The 15064-nt window shown below is 37.5% G+C and overlaps 1 protein-coding gene across 8 annotated transcripts in view; it reads right to left on the bottom strand.

Annotated features, from left to right (window-relative positions):
* Nucleotides 1–15064, bottom strand: part of ninj2 (ninjurin 2) — a 35801-nt gene that overhangs the window by 20060 nt on the left and 677 nt on the right. For 4 of the 8 annotated variants that reach the window (XM_048155107.1, XM_048155109.1, XM_048155108.1 and 1 more), the window contains exons 1-3: nucleotides 14561–14621; nucleotides 13917–14045; nucleotides 7478–7579 (exon numbers count right to left, since the gene is read on the bottom strand). In XM_048155107.1, the coding sequence (XP_048011064.1) occupies nucleotides 7478–7579; nucleotides 13917–14045; nucleotides 14561–14563 (234 nt within the window). In that variant the 5' untranslated portion in view covers nucleotides 14564–14621. Of the gene's footprint in view, nucleotides 1–7477; nucleotides 7582–13916; nucleotides 14047–14560; nucleotides 14622–15064 lie in introns of those variants that run through there. The other 4 variants (XM_048155110.1, XM_048155112.1, XM_048155115.1 and 1 more) reach the window with 4 other exon arrangements.

Genomic DNA, 15064 nt, shown 5'->3' with positions numbered 1-15064 from the left:
ATGGCTGATGTGTGAGACTGACGGTTAATGCTGCATTCCAGACAGATGGGAATTTGGATTTTTCCTACCTCCTTCTTGGAAATAACATCTGGAATGCCACTCAAAGTGGGACATTCGACTTCTGAACTCGGGGTACATCGTTCAACCCAGACATCAGCGAGACGCGTCATTTGACATCACTTCCAAGATGTCGTCAAGTCCTGCTTCTACTGAGCATAAATGTAAAAACAAACTTTAACATTAGACATTACGTTTATGTAATGATACCTTCGTTTTTGCTTTCCGTCAGCTGTTTTCAAAACGATTATGTTATTTTTATTGTTTTTGCCATAATTGACCCAAAAACACGATCTACACATTGATGGAACTGGCGTCACGTAAGTAGAATAGGGAAGGCGCAGGATGTACAGCGTAAGCTTTTTGAAGAATATGGAAGGCGGTCTGGCCTAGGATGGCTTGAGGGTGAGTAAAGCTTGGGGTAATTTTCATTTGAAAGTGAACTAATACTTTAATTTGGGATACTCCCACATGCCACATCCAACCTTGTCTGGAACACAGCATAAGTAGAAAGGTTTAGATAAAGGGGTTTGAGTGATTAATAATCAGTATCTATCCGAATGAAAAGATATCCATGTTATATTTCATCTGTAACAGCATTTTATAAAGATACGTCTGTGACAGTTGAGCTAAAAAATAAAGATGGCGTCTGAAAATTGCGGTTGGTGGTCAGTATCTGTGTAAATGTACATTTTTGACCAACGTTTTCCACTTTTGATGTCATTTCTAGTGAGAAATGACTATTGTAGTAATTAAATATTCACTTAGTTTTAACCAAAGCTCTCTCTGTTTTGCTGTAGAGTTACTCTGTCTGAAATCAGTTTTGTGAGGTACCTTCGTCCACAAACGTTGCCTGCAAAGTCTTTGCCTGATAGAGCAGCGAGGCAACAAGTCAACTGCCTAAGTTTTTGAACGCAGCCTACATGCAATTTTTCCTTAGAATTTAGCCAAAACAAGGTAACAGAACTGACTGAATAATGACACTATTGTCTTCTATTGCAATCAATACTATTGATCCTGCATTTTGATTGTTATTTTCCTGTTTAATACTGTGAAGCATTGTATAAAGCGCTATGAAGGTGACTTGACTTGACTATCACAGAACGCAACATGATCTTTCTGCCTACTCTATGGAAAAAAAGCCTTAATGTCAGGGGGGCACATATGATTCCCAAAGAATCTAATTTGGAAGCAGAAGGCATGACCCCAGAAAACCCCACATGTTTTGTTTTCACATGTGACATCTCAGCATGAGACTTTCCTCCAGGGCTTTCCTGCCTTTCATTGTGGAGCACCCACTGTTTAGGCCCACTAAAGAACGCTGTATTTCCTTCTCTCCTTCCTTCTGAGAAGCGCTGTCAATGAAGAAAAGCAGACAGATGTGACTGGATAAAGTAACTTAAACTGACAGCTGACCCATGAACGATCAATCATGCTGTCAATGACAAGCCATATTCAAACACTCACCCAGCAGTGCCATGTGTGTGTCCTACACCAGTGAAGCCTGAAAGACAAGAGCTACACATGCCTGTCATATGAAAACAGCCGGACCAAAGTGTGACTGTTTATGCCTTGAGATCTACAGTGGCCCCAAAACTATCTGGACACTTAAGCTACACTTACAGATGTCTGAACTTCATTGCAAGTGGCATTTGAAAAGTTCATACAGGTGTAGTTCATCACGTTAACTATATGTGTCCAATTATAAAGTGTCCAAACGTTTTAGCTTTTATCTTGAAATATTTTATTATAATTCTTTGATTAAAATACAGTAAAAACAGTAATATTGTGAAATATTATTACAATTTAAAATAACTGTTTTTTTTTTATATATATATATATCTTAAAATGTAATTTATTTCTGTGGTGGCAAAGCTGAATTTTTAGCATCATTACTCCAGTCTTCAGTGTCACATATACAGCCTTGTTTACGCCTAGTATTAAGATGCGTTTTGGTCGAACGGATCACAAGTAGACGAGGGAGATGCGTACCCGTTTACACCTGGTGTTTTGATCCGTCTCTTTGTCCACTTTCGACCACTTCTGTGCTGATTTCTTCGAGGGGAGGTTCTATGGGCGGGTAAATGTAGGGGCTTTTTTAGATCTTTCGATCTAATGGACAAAATAAGCTTGTGCAATTTACTTACAACAATGTAAGGCTGAACACCGTTACTAACAATCATCCTTTTGGCTGCGTGAGATTCTCCAGCTTTGTTGTTGTTGAGCAACCGAAGCGTGAGCTGTTAAAGCTCCGCCCTCTTCTGGAAAGCGGCCAGGAGCAGCAGCTCATTTGCATTTAAAGGGACACACACAAAAACGGCGTGTTTTTGCTCGTACTCAAATTTGACAAGCTATAATAAATGAACTTTGCTTTTACAGTATATATCTAATGCTTCACTGCTTAAGAGTGCTTACAACGCAAACGTCCACTGAATTGTGTATCATGTCAAACCCACAAAGCAATAATCATGTTGTCACTGGGACACTAAATCAAGAAGATCAAGGTGTTTCATCACAGACGTGACACTATTGCAACCTCAGGTTGAGCGTTATTCATTCATATATGGTTGTAGTGTCAGTCGATATCTTTAAACAAACATTCTCTAGAAACACCGCAACAGCAGAACTATGCCAGTTTCAATTTCCTTTCAGTTGTTACTTTTTAACCATTCTATCAAAGAGCTTATCATGTCTGCGACGGATGTGTTCACAGGCTGGTGGAACATGTCCTCTGTGAGATCTCTCACCAAGAGGCCCCTGTGAAAAAGGCCCGATTCCCCCTTCCCACAGGTGAGGGAATATGCACTTCACATATCTCATTCTGATAGCTTTGACCCTTGAGGACCCCATCAGCCTTAAATTCAGGACACATCATGACCTATTGGTCCACCGTGCCCATGTATATACTGCATATGCATCACCTCAGTGACATACACCAATAATTCCCAGAACTGTGTGTGTTTTAGAGATGAAAAATGTGAAAACTTCTGACTCGGTTAAACACGTCAGTCAGCGAGGGTCTGGTTGGATTCCAGTGGTATGGAGAGTTATTGCCTCGTTTAAAAGACGGATGCTGCTCTATTTGTTGTTGGGATGACAAAAAGTTGTAGAGGTTATATTTTTAGCGGTCTAACAATGTTCAGAAATGTCAGAAAGATTGAGATGGCCAATCAAACCAAAGAAGGGGGGCCAACTGGTAATGTAAGTAGCTAAACATTTAATATTTGACAACTGTTTTACGATAGAAATATTAAACAACCCACAGTAATATCCAAACTACTGAACTTTACGAAGTTTTGCCATTTTGAACTGAAAACATGGTATCTGGTAACCTACATTATTCATGTATAACTGAGTGTGACGAAACAAGAAACGTTTCGTGTTTTCAACATATTAGACATATGAATAAGATTTGCATGTGTGCATATTTTAAAATAAAATGTAATTTGGCAATAGTCTAAATTGATTAGTTCATACATCCCCCCCCCAAAAAAAGAAAAAAAAAGATTGGTCCCCCCAGTGTTCAAGCCATGGTTACAGTCTTGTCGTCATACAGATCATACAGATATAAGACGACATTTATTTAAAGTCCCCGTGAATTCTTGTTTGTTATGGAATATTGCAGTGTTTATTATAAATGATTTATCCGTGCACATCATTGTTTTTTTCTTCATGTGCCCTAATAATCTTTAATCAAAATAACTTTCTCTCCCTCCTACAGCAACTTCTCTTCTCTGATAATGTGTTTACTGCTGGAGGGCGGAGCAACCTGCCACTCACATGAGATCAACCAATAGCAAACCACAACCATCCAATCACTTTTCACTTGGATATACATCACAATATAGAGAAGAAGAGACTATCGCAACTTCCGTTTCATGCAGACTGTAAGCTAGATAAATGCTCACAGAATTTCTATAGCTACATTCACATTGTCAGTTTTTGGGATTGACAACTGAATTAACTTGCTAGAGTCTTGAAATGTCCCAGCAACATACATTAACCAACAGCAGCTTTTATATCTTTTTGGAGAGCAGAGTTGCACATTTGAGTTGTGCCGCTCTTGCATAGAACACTAAACTGATGGGAAAAGTTCCCATGGAGAACAGTGAATGGATCTAAAATGTTCAGATGACACACAGCTCAAATTTGTTCTGTCCACACAGTGCAGGTTTTTCGAGATTGCGGTTGTGACTTGTGAGTCCTGAAAATTTATGGGTGTGAGTTTGGTAATGTGGTTGCCACTCCCATAAATAGGTGAACTGTGTGTGAATGTAACTGGATTAAGGACTCAAATACAGGACTGAAAACCATATTCTGTTGCTGTATGAACTAGGGGTGAATTCAGGTTAAATGGGACACTTTTTCCAATTCATCTCAATGGCAAATAGAGTTCCAATTACCCTGAATTCACCCTAAGTTTTCTAGTATAAAAAATTAGTTTGACAATGTCCAGACAGAAATGACTTAACACTTGCAGGGGCGGCTTTTCCAGTCCATTTTATGACTAGGAGTCATAAAAATATTTCTTACTTTAATAGAAGACCTATTTCGCTTGTCATAATATACAGTAAAGTATTATTATTAGTGATAGACGATAAAGAATAGCCTTCTAGCACTTTTGTAAAGTGAATAAAATCAGTAATTTCTCCTACTATTTCTGATTGTGACTTTAAGAAGATGTCTTCATCAAGTCAGTGAGCATTCTGTGTTCATCTACACAGAAACTATATAAACATCTGTGTCCAACTGTCACCGTGGTGACCAAACATCCAGCAGAGGAGGAGAGTTAAACATTAAAGAGTGTTATTATTATAGCAAACAAACCTAATTACCAATAATGCACTTACATAACACATGTTTGGCCTTTAATGTAAACCTCATGACTGCATCACTCTTATCTGCCTTAATTTGAAGTTTCAAAATCATCAAACTATGTAATAAACTTACAAATTGCAAGTTTGTTTTATTATAATAAAAAATATGGTGCTACAAAATGCACTGTATCTCATCATGTGACAGCTTTACAGGACCCCTTCATAGATGACAGCATAATTGTAAAAATCTGTTTCTCATCCCACATCTGGAAACACTTATTTCTCTCAGAATTCCACGGTGCATTAGAGTATTAGCTATTATTGTTACTGCAACAGCAGCAGTGCATCATGGGACATGATCCAGGCCTGCAGGCCAGACAGATCTATGCATTGCTTGGATTTCCACAGAAATTCAATATGATTTCAACAGGCAGTCAACTTCCAGTCACAAAGAAAGTGAAAAAGCAGGGGAAAATGACACGAAGTTGAAGGAAATGCATTCAACACATGGCTGTGTTGCTTTCAAATGTGTCTCACTAGTGTGAGAGATGCCAGATCAGGTGCTACTGCCCACTATAGAGCCTGGTTGAAGTGGCACCAATGTGCCATCAGGTCAAAGAGTAGTAGCCAGTTCCCAGAAATGCTAGTCATCATCCGGTACTTCACAAAAACACTCCAAATGTTTCAGCAGAGAATACAAGAAAAGACAGGAGAGAATTAGATGTAAATTGCACTGCCAAAGAAAAACAGCTTAGACATGCACAAATCATTTAAAGTTAGGCCTAAATCAAAAGATCCCTAGAGTAATATCTGTAATGCACATATCCAAGTTCAGATGACATGGATTTTACATCCAATGAACCCCCTTAGTCGTTATTATAATCAGTGCATTATCTGGCAATCATTTTCACAGGGATCATTGTGCTCTGTAATATCATATAGTACTCTAATGCCCTGCCTGCGAGCACTGTGTAATCCAGAGGAAATGGGATCCCAAGCCCACTGTCAGGACACTGGATTAGTTTGGAGACGCCGCCAATCCGCGCTTCTTAGACACATGGTGTGTGTCGTGCTGCTGTAAGTGACCGGATGAGACCTTAGCTTCATAACTAAATTGTCTCTTTGCTGCTCTGGCCATGGGCAAGTGTTATTAAATAATAATATAATGTTGTTAAAAAATTAACAAGTCAGCAGATATGACATTTGGACATTTACTGGTACATTTTTGGCAGATGGATGTGAGGCAAGGATAGTCCTATGACAGACAAATCCTGCAGCAATGTGTCCCTAGGAAGTGGAATTTAATATATGCCACTAATAATAGAAACATGTCTGAAAAGGTCATTGAATAAAACCTTAAAAGGAAAGTTCACCATAAAATGTTTTTTTTTTTTCATACAGAATGCAAAATATACAGTTTTTTAAGAAATTAATACTTTTATTCAGCAAGGATGCATTTAATTGATCAAAAGTAACAGTAAAGACATGTTACAAGAGATTTTTATTTAAAATAAATACTGTTCTTTTGAACTTTTTACTCCTCAAAGAATCCTGAAAAACATTGTATCAGTTTCCACAAAAATTAAGCAGAATAACTGTTTTCAACACTGATAATAGTGAGAAATGTTTCAGCATATTAGAATGACTTCTGAAGGATCATGTGACACTGAAGTAATGATACTGAAAATTCAGCTTTACTATCACAGGAATAAACAGAAAACGGTTGTTTGAAATTGTAAAAATATTTCATAATATTACAGTTTTTACTGTATTTTTTTTAATCAAATAAATGAAGCCTTGGTGAGGATAAGAGTGCTCTTTCAAAAACATTATAAAAATCTTACTGACCCCAATCTTTTGAATGGTAGCGGATTTTGAAGAATTCGAAACCAATGACATTCATTGTACGGACCAAAAACAAAAAAACAAAAACACATTTAAGATACTTTTTTTCCCACAAAAAAATATCTTCTTTTGTCTTCCACAGAAGAAGGAAAGTCATGCATGTTTGGAACAACATGTGAATAAATGATGACAGAATTTTCATTTTGAGGTGAACTTTCCCTTTAAGAAAAAAAAGAATGAGTAACTGAACTTAGTTGAGTAACTGTTTTCAAAAAGTTCTAGAACAACAACAACTTTAATTATTTCTGTCATCTGAGATAATGAGCCATCTAAAAAATATCATGATGCCAAAATTGCACTTCAACAGACTTATTTTTTACTGGACATATATACAGTTTTCAGCTTTCCGAGTGTTATAATTCTCTCCCTGGGAAGCCTTGGTTGTCACAGGTTTGTGACAATCCTCCTGACCTCAGTAATAGTTTGGTAAGTGCATGTTTTGTTGATCTTCAGGTACATTAAATGTTGAGTCTGTCTTTGCAGTCCATCACTAATTGATATTTGATGAATTCTTTGAGTGATGCTCAGCTTCAAAAGAGAGAGAACTACAGTACATGATCACCTTCCTCTAAGTACACAGAACATTCTGCACCCCGATGTGAGGACGGAGAAGGACAGAGAGCAGAAGAAAGAAAATAAGGAATGTCATGTCGCAGCCCCCAAAGAAATACCAATGACTTCTAGACGTCTCAGCATACCTGCGGCCGATCCGTACGTCCTCTTGCTGCTGACATGGCGAGTCCCAGATGACTGTCGTTGACCTGCACGGCTGAATCGTAGTCGAGATATGGCCGGAGTTCTTCAGAAAGGGAAAGAGGGAAAGTTGGCAAAAGCTTTTGAAGAAATTCATGGCACACAGCAAGGACAGCCGTCCAGACAAACAAGTGTGTTATTCATTTTTTCACTCCAACCCACTGGACTGGGTCACAACAAAACTGAGCATTCCTTTGTAAACAGTAAACCAGTCAAATACTGTATGTCCAATATAATCACAGTCTGCAGAGAGAAGAAAGACGAGATTTTTCTGTTTCTTGTTCAAGTGCCCAGTCGGTGTCATTAGACTCAAATTCCCCCATCTAGTCAAAGGCTACATTCAGAGCTCATTCGCACAAAATGCAACATTTTGATATTTTTTATAAATCTGTGGCCAAAATGTGGTCAGTGTTTTAATATAAAGCACACAAAAAGACTGAATTGGGAACACTGGTAAACAGTAATAACTTCACTGATGTGTTTTCAGAGTTAAAATACTTTCTCCTATCCTAGTTTAAGTAAGTCATTTATACTGTAGTTTGATTTTCCTAAAAAAGTATAAACACTGGCTATTTCAATATTGCTCTATTTGTTTAAGCAGCCCGACATGTCAACTTCTGGCTAAACCAATGAGTTTGGAGTAGAACTACCTGTTTGGCTGGACAATGAAATGACAGTTTTCAAGAAATATGCTGGAAACAACTTTTTGTTACAATTAGTTGAACAGAAATGATTCACTTCCCCTTTATAGAGATAGTTTACTTACTCATCATTTACTTCACTCCAAACCTGTATGACTTTCTTTTTCATGCAATCACAATGAAAGTCTTAAAAAGGACACAAAAACAGCATAAAAATATTAAAAAATATTACAAAGAAGTCCATAAGATTTGTGTGCTATGTTGTTATACAAGTCTTCTAAAGCCGTTTGAGATCGGAATCACTGAATAAGTGAGTTGGATCAATCTAATTTCTAAATCATTCACACTGTTTTTGTAAACTGAATCAAATGATTCATTGAAAAGATCAGATTCAAAAGAATGATTTGTTCATGAATTAGACATTGGACCAGTTGAACATAAATTGGATCAGTCTAATTTCTAAATAAATCATTACAAAAGTTTTTGTGATTCAATGAAAAGATCTGTTTTCTTTTATTGATTCATTTATTATTTGGACATTGTTATTTCTCTCATGGCTTTTCGGAATCTAATATTATGGAAACTTGTTTCCGCCACTGAATAAAAAATAAAAAAAGATAACCGACTTTTATCTCAAAATTCGAACTTTTTTCCCCTCACAACTGCGAGTTTACATCTCGGATATAAACTCACCATTGAGAGAAATAAAGTCAGTATTGCAAATTAGAGAATCCTGACTTTTTTCTCGCAATTGTGAATATATCACGCAATTCTGACTTTATGACTCGCAAATTGTCTTTATATCTGACAATTCTGACTTTTCTGACTTCAATTGCGAGTTATAAAGTCAGAAATGTGACTAAACTCGCAATTCTGACTTTATGACTTGCAATTGTGTTTATATCTCGCAATTCTGACTTCTTTTCTCAGAATTGTGATATAAACTCGCAATTACGAGTTATAAAGTCCCAATTGCGTGTTATGAAGTCATAATTGTGAGTTTAGACTTTTTTTCTCAGAATTGCGAGTTCATATCTCACAATTCATTTCTCACTAAACTCACAATTCGCAATTCTGACTTTTTTTCTCAGAATTGTGAGTTTAGTCAAGTTTAGTCACAATTCTGACTTTAACTCACAATTGCGAGATATAGTCAGAATTGTAAGTTTATATCTCGCAATTTTGACTTTATAACTCGCAATTGTGACTTTATAACTCGCAGTTGTGAGTTTATATCTCGCAGTTTTGAGTTTATATCTCGCAATTGTGAGTTTATATCTCGCAATTGTGAGTTTATATCTCGCAATTCTGACTTTATAACACACAATTGTGACTTTATACCTTGCAATTGTGAGTTTATATCTCGCAATTCTGACTTAACACGCTATTGTGAGTTTATAACTCACAATTGTGAGTTTATATCTCACAATTGTGAGTTTATATCTCGCAATTGTGAGTTTATATCTCGCAATTCTGACTTTATAACACACAATTGTGACTTTATACCTTGCAATTGTGAGTTTATATCTCGCAATTCTGACTTAACACGCTATTGTGAGTTTATAACTCACAATTGTGAGTTTATATCTCGCAATTCTGACTTAACACGCTATTGTGAGTTTATAACTCACAATTGTGAGTTTATATCTCGCAATTCTGTGAGATAAAAAGTCGCATTTACCTTTTTTATTTTTTATTCAGTGGCAGAAATAAGATTCCATATATTATGACCACCGATGTCGTAATGCAGCAGACTTTTAGGTGTAGCCACATATTGTGTGAATAAACTAACACAATATTATGCATATTGCATTTCAAGCCATATCATACAAAACCCAGCACACCACAGCAGTTCGTTACACGTCATTCAATGGCAGCTATGTGGTGTTACGAGACACTTTCTTCTGACAATGTGGCGTTGGGATGCTCCCACATATTAGATAACAGCACGAATTTGGATAAAGCGTGTCCGGTATTAAACCATGAAATGGATATTTTCATCCAAGACGACAGTGACCTGCTTGTTTTCTTGTTAGCAATTATCCGAGTGAGGCACATAACGTCCCATTATGCAGTCACAATAGTGATTTGACTCACAAAGTCACAAGGGAGAATAATAATTGCTGTAATTACAGACACAGAGAGGATCAGCTAAAGGCATCAAACGTAGCAGATACTTCTAAAAGGTAAAGAGCTGAAGAGCAGCCTCCTTTAAGGGTGATGGTTGACAGAGGTTCCTTTCAACTGCAGTGCCCCGATGCAGGTATGTTAAACATGCCATGTTTGCTAAGGGTTCTGGGCCTCACTAAGAAAAAACAAGAGCGAGGAGGAGCCGAAGAGAGAGAATGACTCGTGAGAAGGTGATAGATGGATGTCGAGACATTTTTGCCCTCCAAAATGAAGGTTCACTCAACAGTGCCATCGTCCAGAGCTTCAGCTGTGAAGAGCTAAACAGCAGCCTGTTCGCTCTCACAGTGACAGCTCGTGCTGGTCACTCACTCGTTACTCTTCTAAAATACACAATGAGGCATTAGCAGCTATAGACACTGACACAGTCCATGGGCTGAGTGCCATTGCAGCTGCAATAGTGGTGGACACGTGGCATTTGTGGTCTTTTGTGCTCCGCTAGTGCCCGAAACATGTCTGCATGTAACCTCAAACACTGAACCAGAGAAGATGACCACATTGAGACCTAAAATAGACTGAATTAAAATTAACTTCTGGTCCAAGTGGTCAATGCACTGTGTGTGAGCTAATGTGCTGTGCATACATTATACAGTACTGTTCAAAAGTTTGGAGTTGGTAAGATATTTTAAGTCTCTTGTGCTCACCAAGGCTGCATTTATTTGTTCAAAAATACAGCAATATTGCAATTTAAATATTGCAATTTAAAATAACCATTTTCTATTTTAAAGGGGTGGTTGATTATGATTATACTTTTTAACTTTAGTTAGTGTATAATGTTGCTGTTAGAGCATAAACAACATCTGCAAAGTTACGATGCTCAAAGTTCAATGCTAAGAGAGAGATTTTCTTTTACAGAAATTGTTTTTTAAGGACTACAACAAACGGCTGGTAGGGACTACAACAAGCTTCTTCCCGGGTTGGTGACATCACTAACCCTAAAATTTACATAAACCCCGGCCCCGAGAAAATGCAACAAAGGGGGTGAGACCATGTTGGGCTGCTTTAGAGAAGAGGAAGAGTTGTTGTAGTAGAGTGGTTGACATGCCGTCATTTTACACCGAACTGCTTCACAAACGAGGGTCAATTCAACACTGGATTTGCACAAAAGATTAACATGACGCCACATGCTAGTCGATGAGTTGAATCAACTCCACAGCAACTAAATTTTTTTCAGTCAAGACGCTTTGTTGCTATGATAGGGAATATCCGTGGCACTGTTACTTGTAACTGATTTTGCAGATAATTAGTTTCAGACTAAAAATGTTGACACAATGTAGAGTAGTTACTATGTATGTTTGGAGACCAGCAATATTAATTTGTCATTAATTTTTTTCCGTTCTCTGCTTGTTGATGTCGTTGCACAGCAAGAATGTTGTGACAGTTGGTTGGTGTTGTATTTGCCCCGCCCTTCCTCCACTCTGATTGGACGGCTGGCTAAAAAGTGACAGTGATGAGCGCAGCGTTTTAATCAAAGTTGAACATACTTCAACTCGAGGCGACCGGTAAAAAACACCGAGCACTCAGCGTTTGAGCGTGTGAAAAAAAAAGGCTCAGCACCCTGTTACGCTCCTAGCGTTTGAAAAATACGCTAGCCGCTGGAAAAACGCTTTGGTGGACACGGCCTTACTGACAATCGTCATTTTGGCTGCGTGAGATTCTCCAGCTTTGTTGTTGTTGAGCAACCGAAGCGTGAGCTGTTAAAGCTCCGCCCTCTTCTGGAAAGGGGGCCGGGAGCAGCAGCTCATTTGCATTTAAAGGGACACACAATAAACTGGCGTGTTTTTGCTCACACCCCAATAGGGTCAATTTGACAAGCTTTAATAAATGATCTGTGGGGTATTTTGAGCTGAAACTTCACAGACACATTCTGGGGACACCAGAGACTTAAATTACATCTTGTAAAAGGAGCATTATAGGTCCCCTTTAATATATTTTAAAATGTTATTTATTCCTGTGATGGCAAAGCTGAATGTTCAGCATCATTACTCCAGTCTTCAGTGTCACATTATCCTTCAGAAATCATTCTAATGCTGATATGGTGTTCAAAAACAATATCAGTTGCTGTGGAAACCATTATGCATTTTATCAGGTTTCTTTGATAAATAGAATGTTCAAAAGAACAGTATTTATTTGAAACAGAAATCCTTAAATATAAATTTATTAATTTCTTTTAAAGCAAAAATCTTACTGACCCCAGACTTTTGAGAGATAGTGTACACTAATGACTTTAAAACTTTAGCAGAGACATAACTCTTCTGAGAAGTATTGTTAACAGCGTGATGCAGACTTAATGACCAAATTCAGGATATTTCCCTTTCGTTAATTAACAAAATAGCTTTGTTTTCCTGTACAGTATGTAAAGACAATAGGCTCCTCCTATCCGCTGAACTCTGTACATTGTGTACCCTCCACTCTATACCATCAAATAGGGCTTGCTTTAGCAGTAGGAACAAAAACACGGACTTCTGCCAGACTATCTGTCATCACCTCGCTCTGATACCTATAGAGTGTTCTAAAGTGGAATGTGGCCACTTGTTCTGAACTTTATGTCAGATTCCCATCCATGGTCATTTTTCTTATGACCAAGTTATACAATGCATACAGTATTATTAAGATTACTGAAAAACAAATCTAAATAGTATTTAGATCTTTTTTTTCCTGAGTTCAGTTAAAAAGAGCATTTTTGCACACAATATGCAAAAACTTTTGGGATATTTTTTCTTCAGTTTGCATGATCTGAAATATTTGCTGGTACATGAGTTGGTCTGCATATTTTCTAATTTATATGTCACCTGACTTTTCATACAAGTGTGCTGAAAGATTAGCATGTACAGACATCCAGTGTCTCTTTACAATGGAATGTTAAACTTTCCAGCAGGCATTTGACATGCTGCCTTTAAGATAACCCTACTTACATTCATTTAGATTATGCATTGTTTCAGTCTCAGAGTAAACATTTACCTTCCGGAGTGTTGCAGTAATCTTAAAGATCAGTCTAAACACAATACCCCAGTAATGCACAGTAAGGACATCCTGCATAATGTTAAAAAATATACAAATTATAGTTATCATAATGAATAATCAAATGCAACGTATGTTGGGTGCTAAGAATTGCCAGTTTTTCTCACTCACTCATTACCACCGCCAAGTGGATACACTGATGTACTGAAACTACATGACATGGAACACAACATATGCATCCTCTTCCTCACTTCTTATTTTTGTTATTCCCTCAATCCATTTAGAGGAATCTTCAAACTCACTTAAATCTACAAAGAAAGATAATGCACATTTAACACATTTTGTTTGCACTAATTAATTAGTCGAATAATGAAAGGTTTGTTGATGTATGTTAATGCAGTCTTCTTTGATATTCGTACCGGTGTTAAATTTCCACATGCTCTCAGTTGACCTGTATGTCAACAGAACTCAATCACTGCCTTCATATGGGCAGGGAAACAAAGTGTACCCATCCCAGTCAATGCATCCAGAACAAACAACCTCTCGTGGTGCAATCAAAGACGCATACTGTGATCTCGACACCTTACTGTCTTACTTGATTATGCACATCCTGCACATGCTTGTGTTGCCTCGGTGGACCCCACAGGTGGTTTTGTGTAGCAGTATGGCCTCCATAGAGAATCTGTGATGTGAGCAAAGATCCTACTCGACTCGTGTGTGCCATCTGGAATGCAAAAAAGAAAAACAAATGTTGTAGGGGCTTCACATAAATAGTCTCTGAGAAAACAGTGTCTGGGCCACAAAAAAAGAGACTCACATGTATAGAGAGGACAAAAAAAATACATTTGAAAACAGTAATGTTTCCTGTATTTTAATTTACACTTTAATTTAACTTATACTTGTATTTGCCATTTCCTACACTAGTATTAATATTGTATTTAAAGGGGTGGTTGATTATGATTTCACTTTTTAACTGTAGTTAGTGTGTAATGTTGCTGTTTGAGCATAAACAATATCGACAAAGTTACAATGCTCAAAGTTCAATGTAAATGGAGATATTTTCTTTTAAAAAATTTGCTGTTTAAGGACGGCTGTGTTGTTGCCATGCCGTCATTTTACACCGGATTGCTTCACAAACAAGGGTCAATTCAATGCTGGATTTGCACAAAAGATTAACATGACGGCACATGCTAGTGGATGAATTGAATCCACAACAACTACATAAATGTATCCACTAACCATTCAGAAACGTCCAGTTTCATTCTAAAAGTTGTAACTTCTTCCTGAGTCTCTCCATCAGTGTCGACTCCGGTTTGAACAATGTAATGCTGAACACCGTTACTGACAATCCTCATTTTGGCTGTGTGAGATTCTCCAGCTTTGTTGTTGTTGAGCAACCGAATTGCGAGCTTTTAAAGCTCTGCCCTCTTCTGGAAAGCAGCAGCTCAATTGCATTTAAAGGGACACACACAAAAAATGGCACGTTTTTGCTCTTGCCCAAATAGGGCAAAATTGTCAAACTATAATAAATGATCTGTGGGGTATTTTGAGCTGAAACTTCACAGACACATTCTGGGGACACCAGAGACTTATATTACATCTTGTAAAAGGGGCATTATAGGTCCCCTTTAAACATAAAACTGAATGTGTGATATTTTGCAAAATATATATAGAAATATAACACAAACTGAGGAGATGCTTATGTGCATGCAAAATGCATAATTTAATTGTAGCAACATAACC

The sequence above is a fragment of the Megalobrama amblycephala genome, linkage group LG14 (genome assembly GCF_018812025.1).
Source record: "Megalobrama amblycephala isolate DHTTF-2021 linkage group LG14, ASM1881202v1, whole genome shotgun sequence".
Taxonomy (NCBI): Eukaryota; Metazoa; Chordata; class Actinopteri; order Cypriniformes; family Xenocyprididae; genus Megalobrama; species Megalobrama amblycephala.
The sequence above is the reverse complement of the archived record's forward strand: the minus strand, read 5'-3'. Positions and strand labels throughout refer to the sequence as shown.